General features: G+C 44.0%; 5 protein-coding genes across 5 annotated transcripts; 3 read left to right on the top strand and 2 right to left on the bottom strand.

The window, feature by feature from the left end:
- Positions 1-1,567: 1,567 nt before the first annotated feature.
- LAJ45_10517 (uncharacterized protein) lies at positions 1,568-2,124 on the top strand (the record flags this gene model as incomplete). Its single annotated transcript, XM_046120042.1, has 4 exons — positions 1,568-1,754; positions 1,896-1,905; positions 1,964-2,039; positions 2,110-2,124. 4 exons carry the CDS (start codon positions 1,568-1,570, stop codon positions 2,122-2,124), a joined length of 288 nt encoding a protein of 95 aa, XP_045966851.1.
- Positions 2,125-10,664: 8,540 nt separating this feature from the next.
- LAJ45_10516 (uncharacterized protein) lies at positions 10,665-11,468 on the bottom strand (the record flags this gene model as incomplete). Its single annotated transcript, XM_046120041.1, has 3 exons — positions 10,665-11,121; positions 11,212-11,329; positions 11,411-11,468. 3 exons carry the CDS (start codon positions 11,466-11,468, stop codon positions 10,665-10,667), a joined length of 633 nt encoding a protein of 210 aa, XP_045966850.1.
- Positions 11,469-12,769: 1,301 nt separating this feature from the next.
- On the bottom strand, positions 12,770-14,672 carry LAJ45_10515 (uncharacterized protein; the record flags this gene model as incomplete). The annotated part of the gene is made up of 7 exons (XM_046120040.1): positions 12,770-12,861; positions 12,926-13,347; positions 13,404-13,880; positions 13,944-13,979; positions 14,044-14,392; positions 14,449-14,480; positions 14,641-14,672. The coding sequence occupies 7 exons, from the start codon at positions 14,670-14,672 to the stop codon at positions 12,770-12,772; spliced, it is 1,440 nt and encodes a 479-aa protein (XP_045966849.1).
- A 2,631-nt stretch (positions 14,673-17,303) lies between these two features.
- LAJ45_10514 (uncharacterized protein) lies at positions 17,304-18,979 on the top strand (the record flags this gene model as incomplete). The annotated part of the gene is made up of 7 exons (XM_046120039.1): positions 17,304-17,388; positions 17,440-17,493; positions 17,553-17,779; positions 17,936-17,987; positions 18,052-18,118; positions 18,173-18,225; positions 18,288-18,979. 7 exons carry the CDS (start codon positions 17,304-17,306, stop codon positions 18,977-18,979), a joined length of 1,230 nt encoding a protein of 409 aa, XP_045966848.1.
- A 759-nt stretch (positions 18,980-19,738) lies between these two features.
- On the top strand, positions 19,739-20,554 carry LAJ45_10513 (uncharacterized protein; the record flags this gene model as incomplete). Its single annotated transcript, XM_046120038.1, has 4 exons — positions 19,739-19,787; positions 19,916-19,980; positions 20,043-20,295; positions 20,358-20,554. 4 exons carry the CDS (start codon positions 19,739-19,741, stop codon positions 20,552-20,554), a joined length of 564 nt encoding a protein of 187 aa, XP_045966847.1.
- Between the last annotated feature and the right edge of the window lie 1,697 nt (positions 20,555-22,251).

Here is a 22,251-nt window from a genome sequence, read left to right as displayed (position 1 = left end):
AGAAGCGATAAAGACTGTGTCCGCACAATAAACATACCTTCGCCCTTAACATTTCGCTTAGTATCAACTGGAGAGCCTGTGCCCATACGAGAATTCGAGTTCGAGTTTCCGTTGTGAGCAGTACCACCTTGTCTGGCTGCTACAGCCGCTGACATAGTTGAGGATGTTCTATGACGATTTTTGTGGCGATTAAGGGAGTTTGATGTTGGGTTTCTTGGTTGAGTGGGTGATAAGATGGATGATGCTTCCTTGACCGGTTGGGGAGGGATACAAGTGAATTAGAAGTGATGTGTGTGTGTGTGTGGGGGGGGGGGGTGTGATGTAGTGATGATGACGATGATCTCTATCTGGAAGGGTCTCTCCCCGATTGCAGAAGCTACCTTAGAGATGGAAACAATAACCAATTTTTTCTTTCTTTTCTCTCTGTTCCTCTTCTCTTTTAATATCTGGCCAGACACACGCGCTCTTGCAAAACACGCTTAATTTTTCTCTCTTTTTATCAAGATGATACCGATCGGGTTCTGCAAGATTCCGGGGATGATTAGAGGGTGGCGGTCGATGTCGCAAGTTTATTTCTCAGAGGGAAAGGGAAAAGGGTACGATCACTCGAGGGGGAAAGGGAGGAAGACTGGCTTTCCTGCCTGGAGGGGGGGAAGGGACGAATTAGCACGATGGATTAGCAATTAACCCACCATCCTCTCGGGCCTCCCGCTAGGCTGATCACCGTGGGTATTGGTTGACGGTTCGCGGAGACACCAAACGACGCTCGGGGAGAAAGTGCGGCGAACAGGAAGCCAGGTGAGAGAGTGAGGGGTGAGAATGGGAAAGGGACGAGTTGTGAGTTCACACTTACTTACCAGCTGCTTGGTGGGGAATATCGCAGGTCTCTCTATGTGTGTAATCCTTCAAAGATCAACCTTTTCCTTCCCGTGAAAAGAACGACAGCAAGATGAAAATGTAAGCCGAATCCGAATATACGGTACAAGCAGGGCTCAAGCTGTCAACGGGCCGGTGGTGCTTGGTCCGCGGCTCTGGCGTTGTTCGTCGAGGCGGTGTGGTGGTGTGTGATGTCGCTGGGATTTTGGTGGTGGTGGTGGTTGTAGAGTAGTGGGTGATAAGGGGGAGACCGCTGACGTAGTGGGTTCCTTCTGCCGACACAGTGTTCGTGTGCCTCCTTTTTTTTTTTTTTTTTTTTTTTTTTTCTCTCTCCGAGATCAAAGAGAGTAAAAAGTCAAAGGTAAAGAGAGATTAGACGACAAAGGGATAAAACGCATATACCGGATGAATTACAGGGGGAAAAGTATGTGGTTTATTGCAAAGGATGATAAACGTGAATGTAAGTAAATTTGGCAGAGTCGAAATTTTGCTAGGGATCAATCGCTGAAGTGTGTCGTCGATGACGAAGGTATGCTTGCGTGCGAGGAGCGGCAAGCTTGAGGATTCGAACTTATCCAACACGCGGTTCAATCCCCATTAGTCAGGAGGCGTCGCTCTCGCATTCCATTGGCTAGATCCTTCCCCCCGGTCTGCTTGTAAATTAGGTGTGTGGTAGGCCAGAGGATGGAGAATGACGTATGACGGTATCTTGCTTGGCCGAGCTGCCCGTTTTGGTGACGAATCGACGCATCCGGTTGAGACAGACGTTAAGAAGGAAACGTGGGCTTACACACGCCTCCAATCACCTTGGCCCTCGCATCTGCACTCCAGTACCAGTACCAGGAAAGGTCTTTGTTTCGATGTGTCCACTTGCAATCGTGAGCCTCAAATTTCCTTGTCTATGACCACAAACAAGCCTTCTAAAACGAACACTTGATGGCTTCTGCAGAAATTGTTCAACTCAACCCCCTCCCCCCATGTTCTAGATCTTGCAGCTTGGTCTAACTGTCTAAGGATAGCAAAACGGTTGTTTGTTCTTATAGAACCTCATGACTGAGCCGCATTAAATTGCTGTTGACTTTTAAAGCCTATTTTTCGGGAAAGCGCTGCGAGGGACGTCTGGAGGCAATCCAAAGCTTGGAGGTGTGTGTATGCGCATGCATGTATGTGTGTCAACGCCTAAATCTCTAGTTACAATTTACTGACCGATAATGGTACCGAGAATATACAAAGTATAGAACATTTTGAATATACGTATATATATATATCCGGGTACCAACTCGAAAAATCTATCAAACACGGTGTACAGTTTCCAATGACGTTTTAATAACTGATCTGCTATGAAAAGTACGAACAATACTAGTACAGTCGCACCTCGCTATGCCGGATGGCCAAGATTCACCAAATCTTGTACGGGATAGCAAATATTCCCAAGAAATTCGGGATAGCAAATTGATTTTGCAGTAGAAAAATAGAATTCTCAAGGGATCCGGCATATTGAGTTCCGCCATAGCGAGGTGCAACTGTACTCAGTCGTTAATTAAAAGGTCGGAAATTTAGTAAGCATTTGGTTGCAATGATATCCGACCATTTAATTAACGCGCGAGTATAACACTGCTTTTTCTTTTGATAACATACTTGCTTACCAGCAAAAGAACATGCGGTAGCTCAGGGCAAGGATAGTTTGTATGGAGTGGCGCCGTTCCCTCATACAAATAATCCCTGGTTCTTTTGCTGGTAGGCAAGTACTTTCTATTAACGATAACTTTATTTCAATTCCGTCCCAGTTGGCAATCTTTAAGCCCCAGGACCGGATTTAACAGGTCGCTTCGGTAGAGTACACAGTGAATTAATAGTATAGCGCTAGGTGTAGGCGTTGATACATGTAGGTACTTTGTTACATGCATACACCAACCCTTTATCTTTAGAGGTTTTCCCGTTTGTTACCAACCGGAATCATTCTATGATGCCCTACCTCTGATCAATTTATACTATTAATTCAAACCAGGTTGATGAATGAAATAAGCCTTACGTTCCTTTTTCCCTTCTACTCGGAGCTGGAACCGTCTTCCCCTTGAAAATACTTTCCCGGGCGGAGTAAACAGAACAATCATTTACTGAAGGGCTGTTCCGGCATATTCCAGTACACCCTTGATGTTCTATGTAGGAAGCCTGGGTGCAGGACCAATCATCACCCGCCATTTGCGAAATTTCTTTTCGTCCTGACCTTTTATATATTAGGAGATGCAACACAACAAGGCACGTGTTTTTAAGCCTCTAAACAAGTGAGAAGTTACAGCAGGTATGTTTGCAAAGGTCAATGATCACTCCCATCTCTATTTTTGACCTTACCCTTCAGGCCCTATATACTAATTTGGTATTCAGCAAATTATATCAATATCAAAATCACTCCGGAGGTTTCATCCATCATACCGCAAGCACCTTCCTGGGCCACGGGTAGCTCAAACCGGGACCCGAATAGATGATCAAGACCTCGACTCTTCCCCCCCGTTCCCCTACATTCGGCTACTACTGGTTATGGAGAAAACTTAACGTCGTACTGCCTCTGCACTTCGATCATAATCCTAAAGTTGCCACCAAACGCTCTTGGGATCCATAAAAATAAGAATAAAGTGCACTTTACCATAGCTGTATGGATCTGAAATCAGTAAGCCAGGTTCCCGATTCCACACCTTACAACCCCGGCTCCTCTTGATCCCCCCTTAACATTATTATATCATTTGTCTCTCATCTCCCTGGGTGCATACACCCATCCGTTCCTCAGAAAACACCGAAGGGGAATATTTCATCCCGGGTAGGGGTGGGCGCGCTTAAATATATGTTAAAACTTATAGGGCTGAGATGAAAAGATAGTTTATGTATCTCGGCAGCGCGAATGAAGAGACGTGCGGCTGCATATGACAGGTCGCGCTCGCTGGGACATCACATCACTAATCCCGGTATGTACCTACATATTCCGCAGATATGTAGTGGTGCATGATAGTATTGTCAAAGTAACAGAAATTTTAAGTCTGGAGACGAATTTCTCACTGATTATAAAATGATAGTTACATCGTTATTGTATATATTTGTTTGATAGATCGAATAGCCATAGAGATTTGGGCTTCGCATGGCACTTGTTTGCGTAGGGAATTTATCGCCCTTAAGAGATACATATCCGGTCCTGAAGAAGAAGCCCGAGCTCCAAAACGTGGACACATGAAGCTTTACAAGCTTTCACAGATAATCTAGTCCCCGAAACCAATGTAGTATCGATATAGTATAATATTGATAGGCTTGCCTGAATGTAAATAGATCTTAATATTATGAGGGTTATTTTGTCGTATCTTGCTTTGGCAGCTACAATAATAAGATGACTATTATACTAGTACGTACTAGTCCATATGTTGCGAGTGAGACTATGTGATTGAAACTGCGGGTAGATTCCCAAACCCTATACAAAGGGACTAACTCTAATAATATACTTCCGGGTGTACGTTCTATGCGTTTATTCTAACTATCACCCTTAAGGTGATAGTCCAAGTAGCCAATTTGACACTTATAAAATCCATAAGTTCTCTCGAAGTCTAAAAACAGAGTATCTAACCTGCCGGAAGTCTACAGTATATACAATCTATCAATTCATGACCTTTGTGCACGGGTCCATATGGAAGTCTTTACAACTTGGCCTTTCTAATCACCTAAGAGCTCGAGCTTGCATGTCAGCCAGCACGATTCAAAGCTTAACCACAGCTGCCAGTTTTTTTTTGGGGAAAACCATTGGAAACTGTCAAAATATAGCGAACAAAAGAAGATACGACGACAACGACAAGATTCGAACTTACGCGCCCGAAGGCATCCGCTAACTTTGGTGACCCATAGCAGGCGAACGTGTTTTGTGAAATAGTACTTTACGCCGTTCTGCCAAGAAAGCAATCTGTGCAATCTTACGCCCTTTGTGGCCGTACGGCAATAATTAACACCGCTGACAGCCGGTCAAGATTACAGATTAGTAGACGCCTTCACGGGGGTATGGGGCGCACTGGGGTGTGGTGCAACAACTAATAACGTCAAAAGATGAGAACAGAATATATGAAGAATATCACCAAATAAAACATATAGATACATTTCTCTATATCAAGTAAAGAATTCTACTATCTTAATTTTCTTGATTTCGTCGATTGCCTCTCGTAATTCAGGAAAGCACCACACCCCAGTGCGCCCCATACCCCCGTGAAGGCGTCTACCACTTGTGCGTTATGCGGTAGATTTCCAAAGGTGGTTACGTACAGGATCGGAAGCTGTCGCGGTCGCGGATTCGCGGCTGATCAGATCCTCGTACCATACTTTACATGCATGTATGTACTTCATGACACAGTGGAAGAAACAATTATTCTACCACACATACTACATATGTAGGTATTACCACTCAAAATTCAAATACATTATATATCAGTTCGATAACTAAGCACTTGTGGCTTATAGTCAATTTCTGAGTTTGATTTCATTTCATACATCTACAAGTAGACGTTACTAGCGGTTATATTATATAGGGTATATTCTATATGGAATTTGGTGCATTGCCGATAGCAGCACATCACTCCTCGAGGCACAGAAATTATAAATCGGAAATTTGGACGCAGGGGTCTAGTTCTGAACTCGTAATTTCTGGGGGATAATGGATTGGCCTGCAGGCTTGAGGCTTATGGTCAGTGCGCAATAGCCCGAATCTGTCCTCGCAATTATTCCCATGTCAAACGTTTATAGAGACCCCGATCGAGGGTGGTCGAGTGGCGGTAGATACACCTATTATTTCAAGTAATGTGAGGGTGGATATATGAGTACATGCATACTTGTACATATCAACTACATTTACTTGTAATTAAATGGGTGCAGTTCTTTATAATTATTTCACGCATTGTACGCGCACGGCCATCGACTCCGAATGACTTTACGCACTGTGTTGTAGCTACAATCTATTATGTACTGGATTAACGATTTTTCTAAACTCTCTGGCATCTGATTGGTCGAGAGCTGTAACCTCAACCCTCACTGACTTCTGCATGGCAACCAGCCAACCCCACCAAAATATAATGCTGTTCACGGACTAATATTTAAAGATATAATCAATTTTTAACTAAGACCACTGGGGGCAATGGGAGCTGGATGGAGTGGGAGGTTGATGGCGGCGGAAGAGCTGGAAGAGCAGGAAGAGGTGGAGGGAGGTGGAGGTGGTGGAGGGGGGTGGAGGGGGTAGAGTCCACCCCATCGAATACCTTCCAATATTCCAATATTTTCTCCAACTCGCGGTCGCGAGATGGCACACCCCTAGTACTGTATGTACGTACCTACAGTGCCGTCGCTATTAAGGCACTGCCAAGCTCTAACTTGAGATTCTAGATTCAAAGCGGGTCTAGAGCGTCGGTTCAAAGTAAGATCATGGTCAGGCACTCAAAGACATTTGCATATGTCAATAATGAAGCCTGGTAGCTGGAATACCAAGCTTAAGGCTTGCCCCGAGAGTATGGTTACCTACATGTACTTGTTTACCACGAAAAGAACCAGTTGCTCAGGGCAAGGATTATTTGTATAGAGTGGCGGTGATCTCTCATACAAACTATCCCTGGTTCTTGTACTCGCGTGTAGGGGAAAGAAATAATCCCTGTTTCGTCACTTGGTTCTTTATGCTGTACGCGAGTAGTGACACAGAGCTAAATTTATAAATTATAATGCCCACTCAGCTCCAATCAACACCTTAGCGCCATATCTCAAGACTAAGACCGGCGTACTTCTAGAATACGAAAACCTCTATTCGTGCTACCTTTGATTATCGTTACGTGCGTCGAGTCGTGCAACTCTCCCTAATTCCTGATATGATATGCTTCACAATACATCACTCGACCGACTATAGTACCATACAACAAAACATTCGGTTTGATCTACTTTATGCCAATCGGTTAATTAAATAATAGTTTCACAAGAACAACAAAGCAAACATGGTACCAACTTTCGAGAATTGGGTTTCAAAACCATAGTCTTTGTTTCATTGTCTGTATTAGTCCTCCCAGCCCAGAACGCGAAGGTCCTGAGGTCTCCAATAGCACTCTATTAAACTCACTATCGATCGGGAGATTGACATTCCAGCTCAGCCAAGACTCCCGAATAAAGCTCTATCTGGGCCAGTGAATTTGCCCGTAGATAAGAGAATTCCTCAAAACTCTAGAACACTGAGTAGGTATGTGCGCTATGACGCACGTAACTGGCCGTTACCTCCATGCACACTGCCGCCTGCAAATAGGATCCTGACCCCGGGGCTAATGTTACCTAATGGAAATCAAGCCAGATGCAACCGCATAAAATTTTAACAAGAGCCTCGTGATGGGACACGTCAGTGCAAGCCCTTTTTCTTTTATTATTATAATTTGATTTTACAGTGCATTATCTTGTGGAGAAGAAGCGTAGAGCAAGAGGAGGTGCAGTCTTGTTGTTGGTGGTGGTGGTGAATGTACATGTAGGTACGTACAATTCCCCCTGCGCAGCCGCGGAGTAACCAGCTAGCTATGGAATACAATTAAATTGCTGGGGGTTGGCTTTTTAAGTATAAGAACAGTCGAATCAAGACGAGGTGGTAACGTTGTATTGCAATTGGCTTAATTGACTGGGCCTAATTGGCTACTTGTAAGACATCGATGTTCACAATTCATGCGTTCCAGCAGCCAGGTGCAAGTATTGGTTCAAAATCAGCTTCTGGGAGAGTACATGTACTTGCAATAACAGCTTATCAGGCATAAAAACACCCTCAAATCATTTCAGATGGATGTAGAGCACGAAAGCTCTGTCACCAGACTCAAGCATTACTATAGTAGGCTTAGTAACGTCGCTTTGTGTCCTTGTGAAAAGCAAAATAAAAATGACATGCAACAATAATTTTGATTCTTTCGCTGCACTTGCGCAATTTCACTTGTATGAGTGCTCCTCCTCCTCGGTTATCCCAATTAGAGTTCTCTCCGTGACTGAATACATGCGATGTGGTACTGTGGACCCCGCAGCTCTAGATAGAGTGAGATCAACACAATATATCAAACTTCTAGTGCCTACAATTCAGAAAACTAGGGCTACTTTATAATGGAGTGCCCGTAGATGCATATCTCTACACCATGATACATGGAGTTTGTGACTGAGTCCGCATATCTTACCAAAATCATTTTCATGACCACACGCCGGAGTGCCCCCACTATTCTTGCGTACATGTAGTTATTAGACAAATCGGTATTGAGCTCTAGACGTCCCCAGAATTCAAAGCACAGACCACCCCGTCTAAGAAAGAAAAATCGGGTAAGTCATGCAGGGCGTTTTTCATGGTTCCGGATAAATGATATGGGTGCGGACGAATGGTGTTACGGGCTATCAGATACATGGGAGAGACGTCGTCACAAGACATGGTGCTGTTCTCGAAGGTCTGACAAGTGAAAAGATCGGTAGGATAAGAAGATCCACCCGCACAAGAGCGGGGTACTTGCTTGCATGCATATTTGCTCCTCAAGCCTCAAAACAAAGTTTGTTGTGAACTGGGGCTACTTTTTCTTGATTGGTGGGGATTTTTGATTTTGATAGGCGGGATGGATCATGGTGGATCACTCAGTCATAAGTGTGGCTGGAATTAGCATTCCAACAAAAGAAGTCTTGAGCTATACGGCATGTATAGATGAAGAATACTTTTTTTCCTTTTCTCTCGACATTCCTGATCGTAGCCTTTATTGTGATCACTGCCTAATGCAATGGGTTTTCATACTGGTTTGAAGTTTCCAAAGTACATTAAATGAAACTCAACAAAGTCTCAATAATCCAATAGATCGCACAGCCTTGCATTATTGTTGGGGGGTAGGAGGAGAAAACGTGGAATTCAGCTTAATTGACCCCGATCTAGGGCTTCGGAGGTTCTCGGCGACGATTCCTGGCCACAGAAAGCTTGTCCCATACGGTCTGCATTGATCTTATTGAAAGATTTATAGACAGGGTTTATAAAACTTTGACATCATTTTCGGCCACGGAAATACAACTGGTAAGTCTCTGTCTGACGGTGTACGGTATGACTTCCGCAGCTGCAGTAAAAGTATCAATGTGTATTGTGGGGTGACAAAAGTTCTCGTGATTTTTTACGTGGATGTATCATGAAACGACTATAACTCCACAACTACAAAAGATACCCAGGAGACAGCTACGTGATTCGAGAGCTTAAGGTTGATAGGAACATACCTCTTAGGTATAATTCCAATTACCGACTTTGTGGATTGGTCTTTTGGAAATTCCCCTGCTGGTTGCTATGCGAAAATCACGAGAACTTTTGTCACCACACAATACCTACATAAAGCTCCTTGCAATCGACATACATCAATGTCCTATTGGAAAGTTTTGATGGCAGTAATAATTGGAGTAATTCGGATAGAAAGACAGATCTCGCGAAATTAGCCAGTAGGATATGCAGGACGTGATGAATTATTTGCCTAAAACGGCGAGCTAAAACGTGTCCATAAGTCCTCAAGAGATCCTCAGTGGTTGGCCTTGTCGTTGAAGATGCTAATGATTATGGGCACGTTTTAGGAACTAATAACAAAATATATGGCGTCTCAAAATAGGAGAAACCCACATACCATGTTATGATCAATGCTAGATCTGCAGAGCATTTACCTCGTTTCAGCCTTCAAAATCTGATATATAACTCTCTAATAACCCAACTATAAAATAAACTAACGGCATACCCGTTCAGGACCATCGAACACGTAAGACTTAATTAAGTTTTTTTTGAATACCCAAATCTCCGATCCTCAGAATGATCGATCCAAGCGCTCTGAATAGATCTAGAATATCCAGAATTAACTACGCTCGAGTTCGTAAGCATAACCAAGTATGCCGTAGAAGGGGTTTGGGAAGTATAGGGCCGGTGGTCAATATTCAAAGTGCACAAACATCTATCCATACCATCAACGATAGTTATTATGATATGTCTATCATTTCTGACGCTCAAAGTGTACGGATTCTATGTTCGGACGGATTCATCTAGTGCACGCCGGGTTTAAGCACTATCATATCAGTAGGCTCGGCTTAGTGCCTGTATATAGCATTATCGGGATATCTATTACACCGGCATGAAGTCTATGTTATTGTAGGAAGAAGAGCTTCTACGGCTATTTCGAGCTTAAGGCGCGTATCCGTTATAAAATGAATCCCGCCAGAAATTATGGGTGAGGAAGGGTTAGGGTTTCAATTATCTCTTCGCATGATACGTCGGTGCTCTTGCACAACAATACTGGGTGTGTAGGTACATGTACACATTGGTAAATTGTGCTAGGCGCGGCTTGCCCTGCTTTGAAATCGAAGCCTATTTGGGCATGTTTTAGCTGATTTGAAAGTGAAACACATATTCTATGGGACATGGAATCTCACTCATATTTGGTATAAGACAGTGAACTATGAATTAGTAGCCGTTCCTATAACGATACAAAACGTAATATTATGGATCTTCTACAACAAAGTAACCATATATTCGCGATTATTTTAATCCAATCAACTTGCATCCTATTTAAAATAGTACTCGTCTAATCGTTATGATACTTTCATTTCTTATTTCCACCCATCTAGGTCCCTGTAAGTGCTTTTTTTCCATCCCTTCTCTAAGAATACCAACCGGCAAAATAAGTAAAAACAGCAAAGTAGAAATTAAAACAAAAGACTCAATTCAGGAAAGCGCAAACGTTTCCGAAGCATAAACGCATGGCGTATCCAAAAACCTACGCCTTTTCCAAATGCTCAATCAACGCCTCAATCGTGCAGACTTTAAGCCCCCACTTTTCCCCAAACTCCAAGCACTCGTCCCGTCTTTTCATCAATCCATCCTCCTCTCTAACAATCTCGCAGATCGCCGCCGCCTCATTTTTTCCTGCCAATTTGCAAAATTCGACCGCAGCCTCGGTGTGCCCCCTCCTCTGGCGAACACCACCGTCCACTGCGCGTAGGGGAAAGATGTGTCCTGGTGACCTGAAGCTCTCTGGGGATGCCGCTGGGTCTGCAAGGGCTCTAACAGTGAGGGCGCGGTCATAAGCGGAGATGCCGGTGGAGATAGTGGGGTCTTTTGAATCGAGGGAAACGGTAAACGCGGTGCCATGGGGTTCCTGGTTATTGGGGACCATCTGCGGTAGTGAAAATTTGTCGATGAGCGCTGGAGAAAGTGGTGCGCATACCAACCCACTGTTCAAGTGTCAGTAAATTCATCAATTAGGTATTCTGCGACGGTGCGCCGCGAGGAAAGCGATGGGCGATGGTGCAATTCTTGATTACCTTGTCCACCTAACCATGAATGCCATCTTCTCGACTGTGAGGTCTTCTGCGGCGATAATCAGGTCGCCCTCATTTTCGCGGTCTGCGGAGTCAAGTACGATAATGAACTCTCCTTGTCCTGTTTTGTTCATGGGTCAGCTATGCGTCATAATGGAATTTTCTCGCCGCAGAGAAAATTCAAAATAAGGCAGGAACTCACGGAAAGCTTCGACCGCCTCCGGTATCGATGAGAACTGAGGAATTGTTTCCGAAGTCATTACTATTATGCAGGTGGAGGTTGTAGAGGTGTGAAGTTTTAGAGGGGCAATTCCTCGGTTCGTTGATGTAGTTAATTTAGAAAGAACACCTGAAGAAGGAAAAAAACGAATCTGGGATCCCCGAGCAGGAATTCGTAAGGCGACAAAGTGGGGAAGAGATTAATGAAGAAGTGAGGTACAAACGTGGGGTTCTCGTGGACTATGTAGGTATGTCTAAAGTATTCCGTAAGCGTCGGCTGTCTTGGATAGGTAAGCGTGACCCATGCTGACATTCCCGAGTCGCTTTCACTAGAAGCCTCCATACCCATAAACTTATACAAGAAAGGAAGTCTGGAATCTTACCGATTCTCACGTGCTATCATGATTTCCGCCTTCGGCTTGGACATCTCGTATGATAATACGCACTTGGGTTACTCAACTTGTTCATAGAGAACCTGTGTTTACTTTACCGAGGTCGTATAGGCACTCGACTCGGTACTCTACATAGTTCTAGGCCATAAATCATGGGAAGGCGCGGCGTAGCAACCTCCCGGGCCACCACGACTACCCACCCAGCAACCACAATTGATCCTTTGGAGAGCTGGTTTTTTGTATAGTTGTTAAATAGTAGCTAAATAAAAATAATTTGACATTTAATATCTGTACTAACCCCTTGCCTTTATAACAGCTCTATTCTCCAATAAATCATCAGGTAACAGTTCCCAGCAATGAATTAGACCTTCCTCCATGAGGGGCTTTAATACTTAAGGTGATCTAGTACCATATGCTAAATGGGGGTACTGTTGATGGTAAAGCTTCTTGAGGTGTACCCAAACATGTTCAATTGGATGGAATAGGCAAGCCAGTCCTCCAGAACATCTACCCTATTCTCCTCCAACCTGAGTTGTAAGACTCCGGTTTTTTGCCACAGCAGGGAGGCTGGTCATTCCCTCCTAGCTGTCTGGCGGGGTACATGGTCTCTGGGCGCCATCGGTGGTGGTGAAAGATTTTGTGTTCAGGCGTTGCGACCTCGCGCCTTCCCATGCTAACTGCATCTATGTACATGTATAGCGAGAATTCATACCTGTGACTCTAGAGACGCTGCCACGTGAAAAGAAAGAAAAAATCATTTCCTGCTTACCCCTGCGCCAACGGTACTGGAAGTCAGAGTAAATTATTTCACTTTAGGGTTCACAAAAGGCCCAAGCGCAGATCGATCATAACCACAGTACTCTAGAAGTTTTATATTCTGCTATTTAGAAAGTAAAACTACAAATTTTGCTTATAGTAAAATTGGTTTATATGTGATATTTGTTATTTGTTTACTGTTCAACCTGGGGTTCCTCCGCAACATAGTGAAGATAGGCCCCCAAAAGCTTAATCCCCTCAATGTAGTTCCTTCTGTCAAGTTTTTCTGCAGTAAATATTAGCAATTTTTCTTCAAAACAAGAGAAGGAATCCTATAAATGATAGCATACCATTGATACTATGCGCAGCATCAGTACTGCTGCCCATGGGCAACAGCAAGACATTCTTCCCAGTAGCTTGCTCAAATGTCAAGGTAACCGGAATGCTTCCACCTTCCCTAGTCATATCTGGCTTGCAACCAAAAACACTCTCAACCGCTTTAGAGGCTGCGGCAAAGTTCCAGTGCTTAGGGCTTGATACCCACCATTTACCGGCATGCAAAAGCTTGGCTTCCATGGTGTTGTTGGTTCGGATCTTCTCCCACTCGTATTCTAAGTGGGTAAGAACAACCTTATCCACCTCATGGGGTTCCATGTTTGGCACCGTGCGAACAGAGAATTTACCAATAACTTTGGCTGGAATGACGGTCTTGGCACCAGGGGCAGAGAAGGCTCCTTCGATACCGTGAATAGACAATGACGGGAAACGCCATCTATGCAGACCCATATTAGAATTGAATCAAGGTTTATAGATGAGATGTTAGCTTACCTAGCCATCAAAGTGCTCTCCTTATCTTGGTAGATACTGCTACAGCTTCCAATACCATCGTACAGATCTTTCATCTCGAAGCTAATTCCCTCGTATAGCTTCTTCTCCTCTTCGTCGACTGGCTTAACGAGCTCATTCAAACCGGGAACAAGAATCTTCCCTTTGTTGTCCACCAATGTACCCAATAGCTTGACAAGGTCGGTCATTGGTTCACTGACGGATCCACCATAGACACCAGAGTGGAGGTCTTGACCCGGGCCATGAACACAAATTTGGTAGTACGATACTCCGCGAAGGCCGTATGTCAGACATGGCTTCTCGGCACCAAGCCAGTAATTGTCAGAGATGCAGACAGCATCAGCGTCCTTGAAGAATTTCTTGGCTTCGTCGTGGATGATATCGTCTAGACCCTCTGATCCATATTCTTCCATTCCTTCGAAGCACATGAGGAGATTTACAGGAAATTCGATACCGGCTCTGTCTTGGTGTTAATAAGGTCGTATAAAACAATGAGGTCGACTACATGTAGGTTATACTGACTTTTGATGAGCTTCAATAGCGTTGAGCCATCCCAGACTAAGCACCCGGCATCAGCTTCATATAATTACCCACATTTAGCGTATTCAATGACTGTACTAACACGGGACCCTTATCATCCGTACTGCCTCTCCCAAACATCTTTCCTGATTTTTGGTCAACACTCAAGACGAATGGATCCGTAGCCCAACCATCTTCTTTCAGCGCGGGTTGCACATCGTAGTGTCCGTACACCAGGATGGTCCTCTTGCTCTTGTCGTTTCCATATCTGGCCAGGAGGATGGGTGGAATCTGAAGATGAGGCCTATCAGGCTCCGCCCCAGGGTGACGCTCTTCAACGGTAGCCCCAAGAGCTTCGAGCTCCCCCCTAAGGAATTGGGCCATTTTCACAACCTGGGGACGCATGGCATCATCAGCAGAAACGGAGGGTATCGCAACGGCATCAGAGAGACCTATGAACACAGTTTAGGTTTTATTTTTAATCTCAAGGTTGTAATTGGATACGAACGCTTGATGAAGCCCTCCGCCATTTCGTCCACCCTGTTTTATTGATTAGTCTTGTTTAGGTTGAAATGGAAAGCTCCAAACATTTATCCCCATGCTTTGACTATTACAACTCAATAGCTCTACATTTGACGGAGTAGGGCACTTTTACTATAGCACTAGAATAAAATAGAGAATGGAAGAAAGAATCACATACTTGTTGAAGTATCCCTGAAGTTGAGGAGCCATGATTTCTGCTTTAGAGGAATAGTATCTGGGTATCGGGTATCGACAGTGATCGACAATAGTAAAATTTCTTGGTGACAGTAGTGAACGAGGGAGTTTAGTTGAAGGCGAGCTTAGGCGAAGATGAGAAGAGGGCTTATGAACGAATCGATTGAGGACCCGTGAGAAGGGCCTTGGGATCATGTGGCGGGGTCGAATGAGGAGGGGTAAGACGCATACGAGAGAACTCGAGACAGAAGGTGCAGCATTTGCCAAGACTTAGGTCATTTTTAATCAACTAGGTGGTACATACAACCGATACATACCGTTTTTAACCTGGTACTGTGTCGGACTGGGAAATGGGTTTATAATTTTATTTCCAAGCCTATTCGCCTCCAAAGTTTATGGATTTTTAGTGCTGTTATCATACACTTAGACAACTTCGGGATACTAAATTTATGTGAGCATCTACTACACAGGCATGAGTAGTAATACATGTAGATTTATGTCGTACGTTAGGAAAGCCGCTACTTGGAGGGGATAGATAAATCGCAGTGAAGACTTATCGTAGAAGTAACTTCAAACCCCTTCAGATTATTTCAGCTGGTTGCTGTCCTTCGCCATTAACCCGGAAAGGACTGTAGGGTGCTACAAACTCAATATTGGAAATGATAACTGCGACATATTCCGTTAAAGAAGCCTATCCCCACCGGCACGTACCCTATTTGGTATATTTACGGTTTCGTCATGATCCTATTTCCTCTGTCCATTCCCTTGTTCTCTTCGGGTGCTAATAGAGAGTTTGAGCTGCGCGACTTGGACGGACGCTCAGGCTATTTGAGGTGAAGATTTTCAATTCTGCTAGCCAATACTCCGTATACGATAACCATAAGTTATACGTGAAGATATGGTCTCTCGAGTGATTTTCAAAGCAGACGAGTGCGTAATCAAGTGGCTCGCTCATCCTTTGAGCAAGCCTTTAAAAACAATGTCAGATAGTACTATATCACATGTACTCAAAGTCGTAGCTTGATATCTTGCGTATCTATGTGGAATGACAAAGTATATCTATATAAAAAGGTAAATATATGAAAGACATGAATATATATGTCAAGTGTAGAAGGGAGGTAGTTCGTGACGTTAATCATGTGTCTATCGTTTGACAGCATGATCTTGGTTCAATATATTGTACCGATTCCTTATCAATTGATGTCCTGGCTCGACCTAGTTATCATAGACAGAAGTACCAAGGTAGTATCTATATATATAGTATGGAAACAACAAAACTTACTGCAGCAACTTCAACGTGAACGGGACCTCTACTACGGGCGTGTCAAGCTGAACGGGATGGGGTGTCAGTTTAAACGGGAATGTCGGGTTGAACTGGGATATTAGGCTGGGCTTCGATCAAGTGGAACGGATCAGCAAATATTGAGATTGAAAGGATACATGCAGCTAAATACCTAGTCAGCGGGTTCGTATTGAGACCACATACTCCTATTTAGTACAAGCGGAGTGCGGCCTTCGGCCGCCCAAATGTACTGAGGAAATGAGGTGCGGGCGGTACTGCGATAGTAATTTCTTAGATTATTGCTGTCATTCTGGATTATTGGGTCATCCAAACGTACAGGCATGCACTAAACCTCATCTCCATCTCTCCTTATATGGTGCGCACACTTTTAAAGGTGATATGGCGGCATACGGAAGTGGAACAATTGTGGCTGCAATAGGACCTCATGGGCCAATAAGAGGACCCATTTCTAGCAATTCTGCTGCGTTACTGCCACGGATCAGTCAGGTTTGCTTTTCTGGGGTATAAATGGGTATAATACTGTTCCACTTTGTTCAGTCTTGGCGGATTTTACATACAAAAATACGCAATTTCAACTTCCTAAGGCTTTACAACCCAGACAGATATTAATATTCTGGAAAAATAGAACGAATGTTCATCACTATTACTATACTTCTATTTTCTACTTTTTTGATATCATTTTTGGTGGTGAAGTTATAAGCGGTTGACTTTCCGTCACTTTGGGTTGCCTTTAAGAGTGGGCGCACCATATATAATCTGTGATATATTAGCTCTAGTATGCACTCTAAGTCATTTAATGAGTAGCGTTAGTATGTACATGTAGTTCATGATAAAATGGTATCAGGGAAATTCGACCTTCATATATAAAAATATAGCTGTAGTTCTGTCAGTGTTTGTTCCCTTATATCCATTAATTGCAATAGGTAACGCCTGTTAATGCAAGTTCCCTTCCATCTCGGGAGTAGTTCTTTGTCGAATCATGATATGCAATCAATATTAGAAATACATGCAGTGCGCTGTAACTAATAGGAGACGTTCCTGACGTGACGATGAGAAAGACTATATAGTTTAGGGAGTGCAACACCCGCGAGTACTTGTAGGTACAGGTGTTGAATACAGGAATAGCTTTTGATATCACGTGACTCTCGAGCTAGCGCCGAGCCACGCTAATGCACTAGCTGAACATGCTGTTCGGTATTTCAAATTTACCCCAGGGTTAGGGATCAGATACACCAAGACCAATTTGAAAGCTTGTGTTTTGGGGCTGCCTGAACCTATTCCAAACCTCGCAAACCTCCCACCCCCCGATAAACTTTCTTTTAATTCCAAACTCAAATTTTACTATGGAAAACCAGGACAGTACCCCACGCTGGCTCTCAATCACCGGGAAACCTCTTCCCCGCCTGGATCACCCTAATGGCATGCCAGGTGCGTGTTCTGAACCACAATGCAAGAACGCATCTGCTAACATATACCCAGGAAGGTGTCGGAACATAAAGGACTTCCAATTTCTTAATCAGCTCGGTGAAGGGAGTCAGTTAGAGCTCCGATCGCGCCACAATCAAAATAGAGACTAACAGCCGTGTTTATAGCCTACGGGGTAGTTCACCGTGCACAGGACCATAAAAACAATAAGGTCGTCGCCCTCAAACAGGTCCGAATCTTCGACTCGGACCGTGGTAATGGCATTCCCATCACCGCTCTTCGCGAAATATCAATTCTCAAATCCCTCCGCCACAATAACGTCGTCAATGTCTTAGATGTGGCCGTGGGGACGGAGCTGGACGACGTCTACATGGTCATGGAGTATGCTGAGCAGGTTGGTGGATTCTCCTTGGGCCGACATTGTCGGTTTTGATTTGTAGGGACGCGAAAGAATCCTGGGCGCACATCGGCTGGCTTATGGTTCCCTCGCCCGGTGTCGTCGGCAACGGGCGGGTGAAGCGCGCGCAGCTTTTGTTACGACGCTTTATAGGATTTGGCAAACCTTCTTGATCATGCAAGAGTTAAATATTCCGAGAGCGAAGGTACACTAAAATTACTCTACCAGCTTTTGGGGAATATCCTGTTACTAATTTAACTTTCAACCAGTAAAATGCCTTATGAAACAGCTACTGGAAGGGTTGGAGTACCTCCATAAGCATGATATTATTCACAGGTAAGTTCCCATCATCTATAAACAATCGTCCCCAAATACTAATAACCTAAATAGAGACATAAAAATGTCCAATCTCCTCCTCACTGCCAAAGGTGTTCTAAAAATAGGTAATTGCCTTCCCGTTAATCCTCTGGGATGTTCTCGTAATGCTGAACAATTATCCAAACAGCCGATTTTGGTATGGCCCGCGAGTACTCCGCTCGCCCCCTCACTCCTGGCGTCGTAACTGTGTGGTATCGGGCCCCAGAACTCCTCCTCTCCGCAACCCGTTACACCTCCGCTGTCGATATCTGGTCCGCGGGTTGTATTATGGGTGAATTGATCACTCAACTTCCTCTTCTTCCCGGGGAGACAGAGCTTGAACAGTTCGCTCTCATTGTCAAGTTACTCGGGTCGCCTTCCGACAAAATATGGCCCAAGATGCGGCTCCTCCCCGGTATCTATGATCGTGGCCGCATAGCCCCTGACGATGTCTCTGTGGGCGGTGCTAGAGGCAGATATGTCCCTCCTCCCGTTGGAGCGCAGAGGGAGAATATGTTGGAGCGCCGTCTCGTCGGACAGACTAAGGAAACAATTAGGGTCATAAACGAAATGTTGACGTTTGACCCTGAGCGTAGGATTACTGCAAGTGATGCTTTAAGGGAGCGGTATTTCACGAGGGAGATGCCGCCCCCGCAGAGACCAGAACTAATCCAGACATTCCCGGAGATTCGAAACGAGAGTGATATTGGCGCAAGGAAGGGCGCGGAGGGCGCGGGTGGAAAGCGAAAAGGGAAGGAACAAGGCGGGGGGTATGTTTTCGATTTTGGAGATGATTTTGGCGTGAGGAAAAAGCATAGGCAGCTCGAGAGACGCGATTGAGCTCTTAGAAGTATAATCTGCGCAGCACACTAAATGAGGATAACCAAGACAAGGCATGCAAGTAATTGAAAAATCATCAACGCTACATACATTAGTTACTACAGAGTGGATCGTGTGATGCAGTGATATGGTGTTTTTTTTTATCTATGGCTATAACTACATGTATATCTACGTTATAATAGATAAAGCAAATAAGAAAAATGTTTCTCGAACATGATAAATTCCCTGGAGTTCACTTCAGGATTAAGATTTTGAGTTGGAGTCTTTAGATTATCGTGAGAAAATTGCCAAGACCCACTTAGTAGGGTTAGGGGATGTCAATTATCAAATGATTGCCCGTACTGGACCACCGGGGCATATGCACGGTAATCTGAATTCATGTAGGTTACTTCCAACTACATAGTGGAATAGGTAGAGTAGATATAGTTCGGTAACATACCTAAACCGATGAGTATAGGCCATGGCTTTTTATTTAGTGTAAAGGCCCATGGTTGCTAGCTGTTGCTGCTTAAGGCTACGTAAACATGTTATGCCCATCACCCCACCAGCATCCAATCAGACACCCCAGTAGTACCGCTGTTTTCGTATCACCTTATCTATCATTTGACTTGTTGATCATGAAGGCTGCGATCTCGATTGTCGAATGCTTTTTTGTTTTTTGTCCTCTTCTTTACTCCTCATTCTCCCCGCCTTTCCCTCAACTTCATTCTTCTACATACCTCTAGCTCTATAGACATTTATATTCCCATTTTTTACGCAATGTCTAGAGTTGCGATTTACACCGCATCGCTGTTTGTGTTTATTGGAGGTATGTTGCAAAGTTACGTCATTTTAGCTCACTACTCGAGTTCTAGCTCTATTGAGCTTTTAATTACATCAACGAATGCATCTCGGCGAAGAGAATCAATTCTAACGCAATCACTCCCCAAAACAAAGTCACTGCTTTAACACTCTCCTCAATAATCATCCCCCGATGGACCTCCTACGAGGATACCAGTATCGTGAGCCACAAACCTCCAGAATCGCAAGAAGAGATATCAGAGCTAATAAATGGTATATCTAGCCAATTAACTACTATTATGGACTCCATAAACGCTGCACCTCAGCAGGCGACTGCGCACACTTCCCCAGCTACGCTGACTGCCATGGCACTGATCGCTACTTCTGTTCAATGTGGCGATCTACAGCATGGTTGATGAGCTTTACGCTAGTGATCGAAGGCATGAATATTGTTGCATTTATTGTTATTCTCGCTGGCGGTCCCGTAAAGAGAATGAACGGATGGAGAATGTTGGGCGTTTTATTGCTCTTGAATGGTATGTGCAATAAATCTCGCCGATTATGGTGGCAAATTTCTATATCTAACGTTGATTGCCAGCGATCATACAAGGTGCTGCGACCTCGTTGGTGCAGTATTTATATGATTACGATGATCGATTCTTTGTGGGATGGAGCCTAGGTATAAGCTGGGTTCTGGCAACTGTGAGTTGGGTTATAACGGTTATTCTAGCGGGGATTGTTGTGGTGGGTGGTTGGTATTTGCCGCCAGAAGGAGGGTATGAGTTTTTGAAATAGCTATAGAGTTGCGGACGACAACGTTAAGTTTGGCTTTTTTGACTAGCAAGTTTTGTTGGGTTTTAAGTGGATTCAATGCTATTTTTGCAAGTTTGGGTATACCCGTATTCGAAGAATTCACAGCACTATAACTACATGTATAACTTCATTCAAGCGCTATTTGAGTACAGTAAATACTAGAAAAGGTGCGGGTACCACGCTATTAAGAATCAGAAGCGAGTGAGATCCTATGTACCCGCAACGATTAGTAGTTGTACTAGTGTTATATGGAGTGATGGAAAGCATTCATGTCCCCACCACGGGGGTTTTGGTTACTACCTACAGTGTATAGGTATGTAGTGGCCTACCTGGTCTAAATCTATAGATGTCGGTAGATTGCAAAAGTGATATCTAAAATCTCCCACTTGAATATAACTTTTAGAATCCCCACCACCATAAACATGCAGGTATTTGGCCCAAACTCCTATATCTACTCAAACAAAACCAAGCGCTACATATAGCTGGCTTAACAGTATAACAAGGAAACAAAAGCGATATGTACTACCCCAAATCCTGTGAAATCTAATATATAGAAATAAAAGTTATAATTGTCGTCGCCGTCCCATAACATCAAGAACACAAGTTCCACGACGTGCATGTATGTGCATCAAATGTGTTCAATCCGCTCAATATATGATCAGTGCAATAGCCCCCATTATGTATATCTTTGTTTAAGCTCCATCCATGGGGAGCGTGTTTTCTCGGTTTATGAAGGTTCAGAAAGGGATATTCCGCTACTCATTATCCGCGGTGGAATCCGGATCTTCATGTACGGGTAAGGGATTGAGATCGCAAAAGCTGCGCCAATCTTCGGCTGGCACCTCTACCGGCATGGGAAAATGATTTGATGCATTCGAGGAGAAGTTATCAAGCTGAAACTGATCGTAATATTGAACCGCAGTGGTGGAGGCGATAGGTTCTGAATGGCTGCAACATGAGGGTATAAAAGAGGATTCTCCCATTGCCCGGCTTGTGGAATGGAAGAATCCAATTTGTCAAGAAAAGCAGTAGACTGGCTGTGTTGGTCCACGGTGATAGTGGTAGGTCGTGACTGGTCATTGTGTAATATGATATTAGAAATCTCCTCTAGAGTGATAGACGATCGGGTTTCTGACGAAACCTCAGAAGCAGTGACGTCGTCAACATCATGAGGACCAGACCCAGAACTATCTATATTAGAAAGCTGCACTTGATTGCAATCTTTTGCTGCCCAATCTTCATTGAATGCTATCATAACTTTCTTCACATCATCCTCATCCAACCCTAGACGGTCTTTAAAGCTTTTTGCTAGTCCCAATTGATACTCCAATTGCCTATCGGAAGGGATAACAAAACATCGTCGAGTTTTGGTAGATAGTTCGCCATCACAAGCCTGAACGGTTTTGGCTGTGGGTTGATTCCAATCTATCCTCATTCCGGTCAAAATCAGTATATATATACAAGTAGTTTCCGGCCTTCGGCTGGTACTATATGTATATCAATCAGTCCAATATACAGGAAAACCGCTTTGCGGCTTATTTCTCTATTTACCTGGCAGGCAAAGTCCATTACTATATCTAGATCTGCTCTGGTCAATATGTGCCTTTTCTGATATCCCCGATATATCAACGGATAGGTCAGACAACTTCTCCAGTTAAAACTACAGGTATATCCCTTTA

This window comes from Morchella importuna (assembly GCF_003444635.1).
Source record: "Morchella importuna strain M04M26 chromosome Unknown Morimp01GS046, whole genome shotgun sequence".
In the NCBI taxonomy this organism is placed as follows: Eukaryota; Fungi; Ascomycota; class Pezizomycetes; order Pezizales; family Morchellaceae; genus Morchella; species Morchella importuna.
Note: the sequence above shows the minus strand (reverse complement) of the source record. Positions and strands in the feature narration are given on the sequence as shown.